Genomic DNA, 18003 nt, shown 5'->3' with positions numbered 1-18003 from the left:
GTAACATTGTGTTGCAGGAATCAAGTTCTCTAATGAAAACATGAATTTTGCCTAAACTGCCCAAGCATATCTTAATGAACAATTAAAAAAACATAAAATTTTATAACTCCAAATCTTACAAGAAAGAAATCATGAAAATCAAATATAAAAAACAGTATGAAACACAAGGAGCAAAATACTTAGCTAAAGACTGCCATACAGGAATAAGTAAGAAAAACATCTTGAAGGATGTCGAAAAGAGACTAATATACTGCAAGTGAACGTTGGTGCTCATAATACTGGATGTGTATAATTTCTATGTCAACTATATTCACAAACTTGCAAAGAAAGCATGACCATCCATACCAAAAATTAGTGGAAACATACTCAGAGATACACCCCCCATTAATAATGCACTAGAAGAAATTATAAGTAGTGCACAAGGAGGACACGACAAGTATTATTTGTACCTGGATGTATGGGTGGAAAACAGAAGGTGAATGTGATGCCATCACTAATTTTGTAAAAACAAGGGCTTCGATCTTCAGATTTGAGTTAGAGGTTTTATCCTGGGAAAATAATGATGGATAGTTGTGAGGATCAGAAGAAAATTCTACAAGAATTTCTAGTGCAAGGAAAGAGTAAAAATAATGAAGAACATTGAAGAACTAACTCACATTCAAAGCCCTTTCAATCCCAGAAACAAGTGAACCAATATGATCAGCAAGGCAGTCTGGTAAGACAACAACGAGTTCTTTTAATACAGAGAATGCCCCGACCTGAAAATATATAGAACAGAAATCACTTCGGCCAAACTATTAAACCAGACAAAGACAAAAAAAAGGGTACAAGACTACCTTCGTTTTGATAGATTTTTCACGCAACTGCCGATTAACAGATTTGACAATTTTTGGCACTTCTTGTTTCAATAACCATCGTGGACTGCAATTCACAAAAGAAAAAGGAATCAACAGAATGCCTTATTCTCTAACTTCACTTTAGAAAAACAAACACTTCAAAGAAAAAGTTGTACATGAACATCCATGTGGTCTTTTTCTAAATGCGAGAGCATATATCTTTTTGTACAGTTATCTATTTACTGATGTAAGTTGCTTAATTGCCACTTAACCTTCACCAGTGTTGGTCATTAAAGATGAGAAGCTGGTGCAGCCACTGCAATATATATGAAATGTTAAGAGGTTCAGGTAAAAATATTAACATGTTTTGAAGAAAACAAAGACGTTCATTATCTGCAAGGAGCATCAAACTGAGATTCTCAAAGCAGCCTGGCAATTCCAACACATAGGAGATCCAAAAGGAAGAAGAATGGAGAGCTTTCACTTCTGTGTGAGCGTGCATATGCATGTGTGTGTGTGCGCGCGCATGTGCCTGTGTGACACGCACGCACGCACGCACAGAGAGAGAGGGAGGGAGAGAGAGAGAGAGAGAGAGAGAGAGATGAAAAATGAAAATCAAAGAGAAAAGGCAAAAGGGTACAAGGAGAAAGGAAAATAAGAAATGATAAGGAAAAGGGAAAAAAGAGAAGAAAAAATGTCATTGCTCATGGTTGACCTGCAATATAAAATCAATGTCAATGTTCCTCCTGTAATGTACTTTGAATCAATAAACATATGCACACTTCTCAGTATTGCTTATTGATAATCTTTTTTGAGAAAATATGTTGACAATTAAAAATCATGAGTTAAAGAACAACACTCCAACAAAAGAAAATTCATTTGACCAAATAGCCACCAGCACCACAAGCAGGATGGGTGACGGCTATAACTTTAAAACACACACACACACAGAGGGAACCTTCCCAATCATGATAGGAGGACATTATAACAACAATGATCTGTGCACATAGAATCTAAGATTACTCAATTCTATTTATTTCATATCATTGCACCATGTGCCAAGAATATACCCGATAAAGTTCAATAAATTATCATGAAGCAGCAACAAGATGCCATTCTAATTGAAACTATAACCAATTATCACTACCTTGACTCATCGATATCCATCTGTCCCTTTGTCACATTTCCAGTTTGGCGTAACAACTCAATGAATGTATTAAACACATCCATCTGAAGAAACAGAAAACTTCGTAAGGATCCAGATGAGCAAACGAGCTTATACAAGTACTTCCATCAAATAAATTCACAGAACTGGTAGTACCTTTACATTCTCCTCCCTTTCTCGAAACCTCTCTATCAACTTTGGGCATGCCTGCAGTACCATAAAACCTTATAAACTTCATGCTTTCACGTTTGCATATCCAAGAAACATGAAAGTAAAGTCAAAAAGTTGATGTTGCACATAGAACCGGTCAACAGAATTAACTTAGATTTTGAGGGAGGAAATCATCTCTTAATTCAAAGACCATTAGCCAATCAGATTCAATAAAATATATATACATAATTTATTCTAAATTTATAATAAAGAAACAACTTAATATGGATCTATTCACTAAAGGAAGACATATATCATGATCAGCATCAACACAAAATCAAAACAATTAAAGGTAGTTAACATGCCTCCAAATACATTTTCGAAAGCATCTCTGGCCGTGAAATAATGACAGCAGCTAAGCACTTTGCAGCTGCTCTTCGAACTTTCCAGCTTATATCCTCATCGTCCGTATACTCATTTCCACTTTCACTGCCAAAAATTGTTTTATATGTCTCAATAAAATGCGTTAGAAATGTTCTAAGCTACCATGTGAACATACAAGTAACATACTCATCTTCCTCCTCCTCATGCCCTTCATCATCAGTGTCCTCCTCCATGTTATCTGTGAAATTCGGGTCATAACATATATACTCTAGAGTAAGATTTAGAATGTCATCACAATATGCAGATATATCCCTTGGGCATCTAAGTAGGAAACTTTCCAGTGCCTGCAAGAAATTTTGAAAAGAAATGGATTTTTTGAGAAAGTCAAAAAAAGTACAACTAAGACTACTTCAAGTTTATGTTTCTAATTACCTGCATACTATATTCACGAAGTTCTTCTTCAGTTTCTGATGCACTTGTGCAGTAATCAATAAGCAAGGGAACAGTTTCACCAAGGTGAGGCCCAAATCGATATCCAACAGAACGACTGCGACATGACAGAGTTTACCATGGTTTTCTAGAAAATCAAAAAAAAAAGAAAAAAAAAAACTTCCTATGGTGATGTCAGGACAAGAGAAACTGATTTAATCCATAACTATTTTAAGCATGTTCATTAAGTATGCTCCGATTTAGTCCATAATCATTTTAACTATGTCCATTAAGTCTGTTTTACTCGATAATATAATGCCAAAAGAGCCAAAAAATAATAATAATAATAACTGGAGTCAATTTAAGGTTAACGGAATGAGTCTTTTCCAAAGTGGAAAACACAGAAAAAAAGATGCATCATTTACAAGATAACATATTAAATATTTGACAGATTTGATGTGTCATCCATCAATTGTCAAACTTACTTCCCCATTAATTCAGACAATGAATCCTATGGCCACTGATCTTTACTAATTAGCCACATCCATTTCCTTCAGCAGGCTTCAAACACCTATTAATATATGAACAATAAACTTATCTAAACACTGTTCAATTAATTTTACTTAGAAAAAGAAATAAAAGATATGGCATCTTGAGGCAGTACAAGACTAGCTGGACTCTACAGTCTGAAAGAATAGCTATTGAATGTGATAGAGCTAGAGAAGGGACAGCCCACAAAACAATATTACTGGTGGACATAAAGATAATGACAGTAAGGGAAAATGTTATACATTTTAGAGAACTTGCAACCAGGATGTCTTGCCCACTTCCAAATTTTTCTCCCACAACTGCTTTCTAACACATGTTTTCAGTGAAGCATCTTCTTTCCCAGAGCTATGGATGCGGCCTTCAATAAGATTGCATTTTTACTTGCAACTTTGGCTTCTTTTTTAAATCCATGTATCATACTTCTGTTTCTTTCAGAGGTTCCTACTTCCAATGTTCTTGTGAGCAACCCTCCTAACTTTTCTGGACATCATTGCATGGATGCACTTGCATTAATCCCTATTACCCCCACAAAAACAACAAAAGAAAAGAAAAAAGATTGTGCCACTGTGGTATCCCATTCTCACCTTGCCATGCTATGTGGTCAAGTCCCAAATAATGTGACAATGATGAAATTAATGTAGAAAATATATTAAAGGTTTAAAGAGAAACACCAGGAAAAATATTACATTGCATAATGCTAGATTTTTCATTCAGATATTCATTTGGGAGGAAAAATACTAATTACACATTCTTTCTTTCTTTCTTCCTTCCTTGGGTGGGGGTTGAGGGTTAAGAAAGCTTTCATTTTGACTTCTGGTACTTTAGATGGTTATCTTTCTTAGTCATTGGTGGTTAGCTAACAGATGATTGTGATTCAATGATTAGGTGGCAGACTAAGTCTATTTTTTAGGCCAAGCCTTTTTGATGTGCCACATCAGCATGGGAAACCCACTCCTATAGATGGTAGAAGTTGACCAGGACAGCCAACACAAGAAGGCCCTTTATTGCTGGATATTACAGATACACCCAGGTGAGCATGAAATGTAGAGAAAAGCAGGGTGAGGCCGTTTCTAGGTGCCGACCAAAGGAGAGAAGTTGATTTCTGGCTGAACCCTGATTCTATCCTTTGTTTATCAGTTGGTCTCTCATATCTCTTTCCTTTTTATTTTCTTAAAGCTTAGAAAATAAACAAAAGTAAAGTCCTTTTGCAGGTATGAGTTCTATTTTAGGAGAAAGAAGAGGATAGCCAAGGTTCAAAAAGGGTCATTACTCTTGACATCTTTTTCCAACGGAAATAGAATACAAAATTTTTCATCTTTTCTATTATTTTCACTCTCTTCTGTCTTAGAGTTAGGAATTGCCCTTCAGATTTACAGGCTTGATCCCTGTCAAAGTTTTGCTCACATTTGATGTATTATCAAGCCTCATGATTTTTGAAATGTAAACATACATGTGGCCACATAACCACAAGTGATAGACAAGATAGGGATGTGATGCAATAGTTTAGGACCACAATAATATTTGCATGACCTGTTGAGCCTATTTGAATTATTAATTAGTAGGTTTTAGCAAGGTTTTACGTCCACACTAATATTTGCATGAACTATTGAGCCTATTTCAATTATTAATTAGTAGGTTTTAACAAGGTTTTACGTCCCAACGGGATGGGGGTGTCTTGGCTATCCTGCCCCATTCCTATGAGAAAGCAAGACCGGGATGGGTCGGGACTCCAAAATTCATCCATGTAGGAAAAGAAGAAAAAAGAAAGAAGAAAGAAAGAACAGAAGATAGAAAAAGAGAAAAGTGAAAGGAAAGAACAAGAAGAAAAACAAAAGAAAGAAAGAAATGGAGTAGAAAAAGAAAGGAAGGAAACAAGGAAGAAAGGAAAGAGAAAAAAGAAGAAAAAGGAAAGAAAAGGATGACGAAAAGAAAGGAAAAAAAGGGAAAGAGAGGAAGGTAGAAAAAAGAAAGAAAAAAGAAAAAGAAAAAAAGGAAAAAAAAGAGAGATAGATGGAGGATATCTACCTGGATGCATGATCAGGATGGAACGGACGTCCCATTCCATGGAGATACCAGGATATCTCTGTCCCACAGAATTTAAAGCATTAGGTTTTAGTTAATATAAAATTTTATTTACATAAAGAATTATGGAGCCTAGGGACCTATTTTTCAGAGACTTCATCATTTGAAATGAATCCTATGGAGGGACGAGAGCTGGGCACCTTGGCTGCCACGATGGTTTCTCTTGTTCCAGGAAAAATAATTTTGTTTTTAATTTTTTTCTTAAAATTACCTACCTGCAAACCTAGGTTCCTTTTTCTCTTCCTTTTCTCCCTTATCCAATTCTTTTTTTCACTTTCTACTGCATTTTCTTATTTGCTTTGGCTTTCTTATTCCTTTATTCCCATCACCCTTAAACCAATACCCTACAGGCTTCCATAACAGCCCTCCACCCCATCTATTTTAATCTCTCTTGCGGCTGGTCACACAGCCAACATCTGAAGACAACCACCACAACTAAAAGGAACAGACTTCTACAGCTGACAGCCGACTGAGTCACCAAACCTAACAGGAACAGACTGCTGCAGCTGACAGCCGACTGAGTCACCAATCCAGATCAGCCTGCCAGGCCCTACTTTGACTCCAAACCATACTCCATATATGCATTCAGCACTCTCTGACTTCATATCCATCCAGACCACAATCATACCTCCCAAAACAACCCAGCCAGCCACCAAGCAGCCCTTGACCTGCCTTCCCACAGTCCAGGAATTCTTCTTCATTTGTTACAACCTGCTTCCACAAAAGCACCAAAAAGACACTCAACTGGCTTTTTATAAAATTCCCAATATTCCGTCTCAGAATCCTAAAATAACAGCAACTCTTGTTTGCATAACTCAGACATTCGTATGAGTCGGCGTGTCATTAGATCTATAGTAAAATCAATAATTGACTACTTCAGTATTTCTAGCCTATGCTCCTCAGATACTCTAAAGAGACCCTAAGATCAGCAAGAAATTGTTGCAAAGACAGAAGATTGCAGCAGTCCGAAAACTGGTGTCAAGAAGCCATCCGCATGTTTGAAAGAAGTCCTCTAAGTCATATATCCTAGATTTGCATCTAGCACATCTCACCATCCCATCTTATATCAAGCTAGCAGGTTGCAACAAAAATCAAGTCCAGAAAACAAATCTAAATAAAAGGAAGTACCAACAAGAAAACAGATGCATTTTTATGCAATGAAGCGATCCTGTTTGCTTCAGTAAATTTAGATAGAACTGAAGTAAAATGACCAATCTTTTCAACTTGATGGTGTTTATTCAGCAATCTTTGACATTTTATGTCTCACAGGATTTTGCAGGATGAGTGGTTTCAAAGATTAAGAACTAGCATTTTAGAGGTTACGGACTTTCATCACTTAATGGTGTTGGTCAGATATTCCTCCATGTCACATATCTGATAGAGTGGTGAAAGATTGGTGCTTTTAACAATGGAGATATAGCAATCAGCCCATTGCACAAACCCAGATGTTCTTGCCAAAGGAAAAAAAAAAAGAGTTCATAGGACGTTGTTACAAGAATTTGCTGCCTTGCCTCATAGACCAAGAGTCTGACAAGTCACAAGATTCCAAAGATAAACTATAACAGCAGAACCATTCTGCTTCTTCAGGTCCTAGGTTGAATAAATTAAAAGCTTGGCTGGTTGCATATTCAGCTTCTGTTGATTATTTTAGTGCAACTGGGACTAGCTATGCTAGCAAGATATATGCATACATCCTCACTATTACCAGAACTCCTGGACTTCTAAGGAACTTCTCAGAATCCAAGTATTACACTGTATCCAGGGATAGCCATCAAAGTAACATTTGTCACCATCCTTCCATCTTAACTGCCATTCCTTTAGTAACAAAAAGCCCCAGTTTTATGCATGTCTTATAACAAAATAAACAAAAATGTAACATTAAGAATAACACTCAAAGACTGCCAAGCATCCATACATAAATAGATCCACTTTCAAAACCAACAGATGTATACAGATGTATCAAAGGGTATGCAATATGCATGATGATGTACACCATATTAATAGGCAAACAATCTAGCGGATTAAAACCTAGGAGTCCAGGCACTATATAACTTACCTTAAAGCTCCAATCATCTGAATGTTTGTCCTGGTTATTTCAGGTTTTATATTCTTATTCTTCAGCAGTTGTACAACTTCAAAAGTCGCCTTCGCGAGTAAATCATCCGACAAACTTGAAGCAAGAGATGCTACAACAGACATGTTATTTATATATTGTAAATGTTAAGTTACAGGAAAGTCAACACAAAAGATGGTGCACTGACAAGACCGACTACCATAAATATGCAGTTATATGACATAAAAGCTATGACTGAAAAATTCATCTCACCAATGCACGAAATTGACTTCTTTCTGACAATGGCTTGATTGGAACCCAACTGGGACAGAAGTGCAGCAAGCAATTCCTCATGATCTTTTGTCATCAGATTGCCAAATCTATGGAGCACATCACATAATATATCAAGACATTCACATTTGATTTCAGTACTCTTCCCCTGGCAAATAAGAAAAAAGAAATTAATCAAATTCTGCAGAAGTATCTTGAAATGAGGAAGATCAAATCAAACTCACATTAAAATGTACACCTGATCATTATAAAGAATGCTATAACAGAATTAGTTCACATGCCAAAAGAATATAAATTAGACTGGTATTTCAATAGGGCAATCAAATGATATAGTATATCCGAATATACAACACATGTGAGCAAGACATCAAATTAAACCAGTTGATGATATTTAGAAAAATAAAAGTACTATGCTGATCAGCACTTAAGAAATATCCTCAACAGTACAACTGTGAATTAGATGAGTGAATTGTTCGAAACAAACACAGAAATGTTCATTAGACGCTCATGCCCAAGAAAGCCAAAATCATTTCCATATTTTAGGAAGCATGATACAAACTTATATCAATAAACAACAACATAACCAATCTAAATGGGCAGAATATTATACGTCTACACAAAAAACTACCAACAGAACTATCTCCAGCATGGCCCACGAATTTTATATATGTGCGTGTGTGTGTGTGTGTGTGTGTAGACACACGTGTAGACACAAACACACACACACATATCCGTACATATATATATATATATATATATATATATGTACGGATATGTGTGTGTGTGTGTACATACATACCTACATACATATGTACATACATACATACATATGCATACATACATACATACATATCTATACATATACATACATAGTACATACATATCTATACATATATATGTATATACATATCTATACATACATATGTATATACATATCTATACATACATACATACATATATACATATATGTGTGTGTGTGTGGCGTGTGTGTGTGCATATATATATATATATATATAATATATATAATATATATATACAGATGTATATTATCAGTAGGAATATATTTAGCAATCAGCAGGAATCTAAATATATATGCAAAATCCAAGAATACTTTATCAGCAAGGATCTAAATATAGCAATCAATAGGAATATATTTAGCAATCAGCAGGAATCTAAATATAGGATGTATTTTTATAGTTGTATTACTATCTTTGGGGCTGTAGTATATTATTGATTATCCTGTTTTGTATAGTTGTTGGTATAGGCTGTATTATTATATTTTTCTCTATTGAAGATCTATATAAGGAGGCTCTCTGATCCCAAGGTGGACGGGGCAATTTTGGCATCCCAAATCATCTCTATATTCTTGTTCTTGTGTTTTTGTCATGGTATCAAAGCCAAGGGCTTCTGAAACTGCCCCCTCATCTAAAGGGCTTTCTAGAGTCCGCTGCCCTCATTCAAGGATTCTTCTGCAGCATCTTGAGATCGTGGGAATCTGAGGTCTGGTATTTTTTTCTGAGAAACTTCTGTCAAGTTCGTTGACTATTTCTGTTTTGATCTCTTTAGCTTTCGAAATCTCTGTTCCTAATGGATACCAACACCAAAACTGCTAAAATTCATGTATGTTTTAATGGAAAAAACTATTTTTTATGGGAGTTTCATTTAAAATGTTTCATTATGGGTTAAGAACTTTGGGATTTTGTTGATAGAAGTGAAGGCCAGCCTAGGAAAGATAAAGGAAATGAAAAAGAAGTAAAACAATGGCAAAAAAACCATGCAAAAGTGATGAGTTGGATTGTAAGTTCTGTTGAACCTCAAATTGGAATAAATTTGTGGGCACACACCACTGCTGCAAGCATGTGGAGTTTTTTGAAGAGGTTATATCATCAAGACAATGATTTTAGAAAATACAATATTGGGATTGAGATTGGTGAATATACTCAGGAAACAAAGACTGTTCAGGAATACTATTCTGGTTTTATGAATTTGTGGTTGGAATGCAACTCTATCATATATGAAACTGTTCCTACGGAAGCTTTGGTGACAATTCAAACTTTGCAAGCCAAAAATATAAGAGATCATTTCCTTATGAAGTTAAAATCTGATTTTGAGACCGTTAGAGGGACATTGATGAATCGAAAACCTGTACCTGATCTAGATGAGTGCTTTCAAGAGGTTCTTCGTGAAGAACAATGGCTTCTCTCAAAAGGAACTACCAATAATCCTAAGGCTGTAAACAATTCAGATCTTACCTTTCTTTCTAGGAAGCAACCTAGAACTAAAGATATCTAGCAGTTACAATGCTATTCATGCCAAAAATATGGACACATTGCTCAAATTTGTAAGGAGAAATTCTGCAGGTATTGTAGGAAGGGAGGCCACATCTTAACTGAATGTAGGCGGAGACCTCAGAACAAAAGAGGAAAGGCATACCACACCACGGTTGGTTTAGCTGAAGAATCTTCTCTTCTTGCCACATCTGCTGGTAATCACTCAATCACTACTGAATCAATTCAAGCTATGATTCAGTCTGCCTTGTCTGCCATGGAAATTTCAGGTAAAAATACTTCTAGGCCCTAGTTGTTAGATTCTGGAGCCTCCAATCATATGACATCCTCTTCACAAACCCTTTGTTCAATATCTCCTTACCAATGGTCAATCTAAAGTTCACATTACTGATGGAAAAAATCTGCCTATTATGGCAATGGGTAGAATTCAATCCAAAAATTTTAATGTTTCTGATGTTTATCTTGTTCCACAATTGTCCACTAACCTTCTTTCAGTTGGACAGCTTATAAACAATCATTGCAATGTAACATTCTCTCCTTCTGGCTGCATTATTCAGGACCTGAACTCAGGGACAGTGATCGGGAAAGGGAGTAAGCATGGACGTCTCTTCACTGTGGATCACATATTCCCGCAACCCTCTGGTTTGTCTGCATCTAATGAAATTGTGTCCAATAAATAGCTACTTTGGCATCGTAGATTAGGACATCCAAATTCAAATAAATTATTGTTAATGTTCAAGAAAGATTTAATTCATAATAAATCTGAAATTCCAAAGCAATGTCCTTGTTTTAGTTGTTGCCAAGGGAAGAGCAAAACTCTTCCATTTTCTTTGAGCAATCGTGTATCGCAATCATCCTTTGAAATTATACATTCTGATGTCTGGGATTTGGCTCCAATTATATCCTCTTCGGGTTACAAATATTTTATCACATTCATCGATGACTTTAGTAGGTTCGCTTAGATCTACTTCTTGCGTGCAAAATCTAATGTACTGTCTTGTTTCAAAGCCTTTGTGTCGATGGTTGAAACTCATTTTGACAAACGTATACAACCCTACGATCAGATTCAGGGGGAGAGTATATATCAAATTAGTTTCAATTATTTCTTCAAGACAAAGGAATAACCTCTCAACGATTTTGCCCCTATATTCCTCAACAAAATGGTGTTGCTGAGAGAAAACATAGACACATCCTTGATGTCGCTCGTACTCTGCTTGTTGATGCTGCAGTTCCTCCAACATTTTGGAATGAGGCTGTGAGGACTACTGTGTTTTTAATCAATCGTCAGATCTCGAAAAAATTAAAGAATGTCAGTCCCTATTTTAAACTTTTTAAAGAACAACCAAATTATAAAAGTCTTCATCCCTTTGGTTGTCTTTGTTTTGTTCACCTTCCTCCACTTGAAGTCATAAAATTTTTGCTCAAGCTGCTCGCTATGTATTCTTGGGTTATGCAGTGAATCAAAAGGGGTTCCGATGTTATGATCCTCACAATCAACGCATTCGAGTGTCTCAAAATATCGTATTCTTTGATAAACATTTCTTCTATTCCCACCACCCATCATTATCTCCCCCAGTCTCTTCCTCCATTGTACATTTATTTGACACAACTCATGAGGCAGATTCCTCAGCAAATTCAAACAAAGGATGGTCTACAAGCGAAGGGATACACCCACAGCACCAGGTGCTGGTCAAGCTTAACCTCTTAACCCTGCTGTTGATCCTGATCCTGAATCTGCACCGGTCTCTTAATTTTTTTCACTTCCCAATATTAGGAGATACACTCGCCCCACTCGCCCACTTGACCGCTATGGCTTTCCATCCACTTCCACAGAAACATCTTTTCTCTCCACCTTGTCCACAATTCCCATCCCCAATACATACTCTCAAGCTGTGAAGCATGAGTGTTGGCAACAGGCTGTGGCAGAGGAGTTAGATGCTTTGGTCAAAACCAACACATGAGATCTCATTTTCTGTCCTTCAGGCATCCAGCCCATAGGATGTAAATGGATTTACACTGTCAAAATAAAATCCGATGGATCCTTAGAGCGCTACAAGGCTCGATTGATCGCCTTGGGGAATCGTCAAGAATATGGAATTAATTATCAAGACATTTTTGCCTCTGTGGCTAAAATGACAACTGTTCGAACTCTTGTTGCATTGGTTGCATCAAAATCTTGGCCTATATTTCAAATGGACGTCAAGAATGCTTAGATTTGCCCGGGGTGGGAGTTGCCGGATGCCCCGCTGGAGTGGTAGAGGATTCTGCGTCCCGATTTGCCCCGGCTCGAGACATCGAAACGGGATGCGCGACTCGACCGCTTAGATTTAAGTCCCTCACGTGCGGAATGCGAGGCCCAATCGTCCGCCGCCTGAAGCCCACGAGAGCGGGACGCGCGTCGCACCCCACCGCCTTACGCCTGTGGCCCGCGTGCTCCACAACCCCACACCTTGCGCCCCGCGGCCCTGCATGCACCCAGCGGCCCACGCGCCTCCATGGCCTACGTGCCCCATGACCACCTGCCGTGCCACGCCCTTGGCCCGTGTGCCTTTTGGCCTGGCTTGAGTGCATATGTACATATATATAGAGATATACATATATATATACACACACACACACACATACATATGTGTGTGTTATAGATATATATATATATATATATATATATATATATATATATTGTGTGTGTGTGTGTGTGTATCTTTTGCAACAAAAATGACAGAGCAACCATCACGTAGCTCCACCAACAGATACAAAGGAAATGAAGAACAGAAAGAAATAAGAGTGACGAGTCGGCAAACATACTAACAGAATTCAACCATGTCTACTTAAAAAGTGGCCCAAGCACAAAGCCACATAGATAAGCAAGCAAGATAATTAAGGACATCCAACCACGATAAACTGACTGCCAGCACCATCATGCATCATTATACTTTGCTAAGAAGCTAGTCAATAAGGATCAAATGCTGGTGACAGGGAACTTCGAGTTGCAAGTTGAGATAACACTGCAATGTCCAAAATTCAAAAGCGAGGATGAATGCCACGAGCAAGAAGACCCAGCAGGGGCATGGGCACCACAGCAGAAGTTATGACAATCTAGAATTTGGCAGAAATCATGAGCAAAGCTGTAAAGATGCAAAGTGAGGCAACAGATGCAGGTAGGCAGAGGACAACAATGCATCATTACAGATAGAATCCTGAAGAGCTTCAAACATCTATTGAAAAGGAGAGACTGCCATCGAATTAAAAGAACAAGAAAAACAGTATGGTAACTGGAGATTAATTCAAAAGATTGATAGAGGCAACGGCTTCAATGACTGATGCAAAGCTAGTAAAAGTTATTCTCCAACTGCAGGCAAGCTTTGGCAGTGGTGAAGAAGGTTGCATAAGCAAGCAGCCCAATGTGCAGTGCAACACTGAGGAGGATCCAACCAATAAAACAGCGTAAGGCATGAAGATAAGCAAGAAAAGGATGACAGTCAGCCCTAAAAATCAAACAGAAATTACAAGATTGGAGAAAGAAGTTACAAATGGCAAGGACACAAGGAAAGAAAAAGCCGATTAGGAAAAAGAAACCATACCAAGCTATTTTTCTCTCTCCCTTTCTTTTTTCTTTTTTTTTTCTTTTTTTTTTGGGGGATGGGGGGAGGGTTTACGCCCCAAATCCGGGACATAGCATGGCCATGATACCAAAGGGACTCGCCACTCACGATAACACGAAGCTAACATTCATCACCTCAAATAAAATAAAATATCTAAATTCATTATCCATTAAATAATTAAATAAATACTAGTTCAGAGCGACAAATTCAAATATAAATATCAAAATCCATAACCTCAAATTCATAAAGTCACTAATTACAAATTCATAATCCAAGAATTAAACTCCAAGCCTAGATCATCCTTCATTCCTAATCTTATTCCTTTAGAAAAAAAAAAAAAAAAGAAAAGAAATATGGGCTACACCAACTCAATAAGTAAACCTTACACTACCTTACCAAATCAAGCATAATTTTGTACATGCACCAATAAATCATTTAAAGGATATGATTATCCTTAGAAAATAAAATTTCTCATATAACAGCATAACTATAAATCAATCATGCTCTTGCATATACATAAATCATGCAACTTATATAAATATGGTTTCCAATGAATGACAAATAAATTCACAAATCATGCTAACCTTATAAATAAAATCATAAATCATTTATCATTTTGCCACATTATAATTCTTAATTATTCTCTTAGACTAAATGCTAAAACCACTTTATACCCATGATAGAGCCGTACTCAATATTATGCAAACTACTATAATCCACCAACGAGGGCCATATGTAGAGCTACTGTGATCCACGGCGAAGTTTGTATGCCAAGTTACTATAACCCGCTATCAAGATCGTACATAGCTATCTGAGAGCCCATAGTCATATTTTTTAAATCATATTTTCTTAAAACATATATTCTTATATCACAGATAAATAAATATGTTAAAAGATATTTCATGACTTTATAGAGTTCATAATCCACAAAGTGAAACAATCATAAAATCATTGTTTTCATAATAGCTATGCAGATTTCTATCAATACGGGGTTCATAGTTTATAAAAAAGTCATTAATATTAAGATTATCTATAAAACCATCCTTTTCATGACAATACATGATTTGTATAAAATCATATGCTTGATCCTAAATTAAAAGAACACAAAATCATCAATGTCAAATATTCTTTTTATATTTCATAAAGTCTTAACCATTGAAAATAACCGATAATTCAAAATATCGAGTGTCAGGGTTACTTACCTCTTCCGCTTTGAACTTTCAAAATTCAACTATACAAATCACTCAAACCTATTCAAAGCCACTGAACTCCATCATCATTAACTTCGAAATCCAACATAACTTAAATTAGGCTAAAATTGGGCAAAAAATCCAATTTGAGGCACTGTAGGGTGTACGACTTCATGTTCAAACTAGCATGAAGGATAGGATCGACCAAGTGAGTGCCAAACTAACCATGTCAGTCCACACAAGATGAACTCAACTGGTCATGATATATTATGGTTTAGGTAACTCAACAACAATCAATGATAACCAGATTCTAAAGATTCCCGACAAAAATCAAGATGGGGTCGGCATGTTGCCCAACTACTAGGGCTGTTCAGGGCTCCTCACTAAATCAACTTAGATCCATAGCAAAAGAAACAGGCCTTTTCTTGGGTCCCTATATCCACTTAGAGAGAGAAAGAACAAGAAGTGAGAAAAACACAATAGAGAGAGAGACATGTCCTCTTCTCTCTCTTCTTCTTACTCCTTGTTTTCTTCTTGTTTTCTCCTTTGGTTGAATAAGGGTGGCAGAATGGTCAGTGGTCCGGCAACCAGAGGTTCGATAATGGACGACAACACGTCGGCGGGCAACAGTGGATAGCCATCAGTGAGGACCGGGCAGCGAGAAATCAAAGGGAACTTTGAAAAATAGGGGACCAAGCGGCCTTTTCTTGGTTTTGGCCGTTGGCCGATCACCGATGTTCATGGTGCCGTCATGGGAGAAAAAAGAAATTCCAGGAGCTCAGCTAGAGGCTCATTAACGGAGAATAGGGACGGCAATGGCTGAAGAAAGAAAAAGAACTTGGAGAAAAATAGGGGATGAAGCCAAGCTCTCTTTTCGGTGGATTTCAACTGAAATCAGCAGCTGGTGGTAATATCCAAAGGTCATGAAGGAGAAGCCAAGGGGAGATAGACTGAGCCCTTATCTTGGCCCCTGTAAGCTCTCCGACTCCGATTTCTGGGGGGCATGATGCTAGAAATCGGTGAACTCAAAAAGAGAAAAGAGGGAGAAAGAAAGAAGAGGAGGCATGATGCTTTTTGTTCGAGGGTCCTAGAGGGGAGGGGGTTCTTGTAGAAGAGCCCTAGGCTCCTCTCCCTCGGGTGGCCACTTGTTTTCCACTCCCACTTAGAGTCTTTGAGGAATGGGAGTCGTTTTCAAATCTTTTTTTTTTCCATGTGGGCTTAGGCTACTTTAGAGATGGGCCAGTCCAATGGACCGGACCATCACAAGGGGTAGAGAACAAGGCAATGCAATAAGTGAGATAATGATGGTCTAAGAAAAGAAAGGACTAATTAAAAAAGAAGAAGAAGAACATAAGCAGAAAACAATCAGAAAATGAACAAAATTTTGATGATTCTATCACAACAGATTATAGAGTTTGAAGAAAATCAATGACAACCTACACCAGCAATTAAGCTATTCTTGAACTTTCTGTACTCATTTTTGATGTGTAATTCATAAAATCCCAAGTTTTTTATCCATTCCAAACATAAGAATGCATTAAATAAAATCCATTTTTAGGTCCAAGATGAAGGTAAAATACTGAAGTTAATAACAGAGAACACTCATTGCAGGCATCTAAAAGTGCCATATAAGAGAAGAAAAATATATATCTTGGAGATACAATATGTTATAATCACACAAATTAGATAAAACTTATGTCTTATCTTCCTTAATATTGTTTCTTTTGTGTATTGACACACGGGAGCACACGGAGGCGCATAAAAGAAAGAGGTAACATTCATCAATATTTTAATTTTTTTGAGTTAACTATTATGCCTGATAATCCTATTCTCAAAACACTCGTGTTATTTTTGAATACTCATCAAGTTGTCGAGGCAGCTATCAATGGTACAAAAGCGGAGTAATTAAACTTTCCATCAGCATGAACTTTCCAGAAAGTGATATGTCCCATAATAAGTACATTATTTACATGCCTTCCCATGTCAACTATTTACAAACATGACAGAAGAATGAGCTAAAAACAAAGAACGGGGAGAAACATTATATAATCTCCCTTCTCCTCCTCAATATAGAGATATTACAAAAACCATTTCCTTTAGTATATTAGATGACAAAGAGGCACAAGATAACCAAGTTCATGAATCACAATACATAAGTCAGGAAATGAGGAGAAGACAATATGTTTCAGAATGCCTGCAAATATAATCAAAATAAACTAAAAAACACTATTCAGTTAAAGAAAACCAAAATAGACAACTTTAGTAAGAGAACAACAGAATTGCATTTTTTTTTTTTTTGGAAAGTTAAATTTATCACACAAACATCACAACAATTTATAGCTCATGAAAAGCAATGAAATAACTTATAGGTACTCACAGAACTAGTTATTCCCTTTATTAATTGGGGGACGAGAGACATTAGAATGCATTGAGCAAGAGATGTTGTAGTAACTTCTGACACGATTGCCTTCATAGCTATACTAGCAATATCACGATGCTGGTCCTTTCCGTTTAACAATTTGTCACCGAGCTTGTTTGTCATGTCCAAAATTCTCTCCTCACTGACCTTCTTAACAATTGGAGCCAGGCTACATTCAAGGAAAACCCAAAAGAAAAAAGTAAATAAATAGGTACACTTCAATGATACTATGGTGTAACTGCAAAATTAGGAAAAAATGTCTAGAGATATTGCATGAATAAACTGTCAACTTATTCACATAAATATTCACTGAGGCAGATAAAGAGTGCAAACATATGCCCTTCTCCAATAGCAAAAGCCCCATTATGCACTACTAAAATACTGTTTAAATTCTGAAAATGATTACCTAATAATGTTTAAGATAGTACAATTACTTCCAGAGCTCCAACTTGAGTCCAACAAGGGTCATTGTTTTATTTGACAAGGAAGAATCATGAAAAGAGGAAGCTCAATGTAGCAAGAATTAATTAATAAACCACTACTTCAAAAAACAAAAGGAAAGAAA

At 36.8% G+C, this 18003-nt stretch overlaps 1 protein-coding gene across 1 annotated transcript in view; it reads right to left on the bottom strand.

The window, feature by feature from the left end:
- LOC105051697 (cullin-associated NEDD8-dissociated protein 1) overlaps nucleotides 1–18003 on the bottom strand; it is a 34774-nt gene that overhangs the window by 9752 nt on the left and 7019 nt on the right. Inside the window, exons 4-14 of the mRNA XM_010932253.4 lie at nucleotides 17397–17607; nucleotides 7922–8087; nucleotides 7652–7781; nucleotides 2968–3082; nucleotides 2722–2879; nucleotides 2517–2640; nucleotides 2158–2208; nucleotides 1984–2066; nucleotides 837–921; nucleotides 657–758; nucleotides 450–548 (exon numbers count right to left, since the gene is read on the bottom strand). Coding sequence (XP_010930555.1) covers nucleotides 450–548; nucleotides 657–758; nucleotides 837–921; nucleotides 1984–2066; nucleotides 2158–2208; nucleotides 2517–2640; nucleotides 2722–2879; nucleotides 2968–3082; nucleotides 7652–7781; nucleotides 7922–8087; nucleotides 17397–17607 — 1324 coding nt within the window. The remainder of the gene's footprint in view (nucleotides 1–449; nucleotides 549–656; nucleotides 759–836; nucleotides 922–1983; nucleotides 2067–2157; nucleotides 2209–2516; nucleotides 2641–2721; nucleotides 2880–2967; nucleotides 3083–7651; nucleotides 7782–7921; nucleotides 8088–17396; nucleotides 17608–18003) is intronic.

This window comes from Elaeis guineensis, chromosome 9, assembly GCF_000442705.2.
Source record: "Elaeis guineensis isolate ETL-2024a chromosome 9, EG11, whole genome shotgun sequence".
In the NCBI taxonomy this organism is placed as follows: domain Eukaryota; kingdom Viridiplantae; phylum Streptophyta; class Magnoliopsida; order Arecales; family Arecaceae; genus Elaeis; species Elaeis guineensis.
This window is presented reverse-complemented; position numbering and strand designations above follow the sequence as displayed.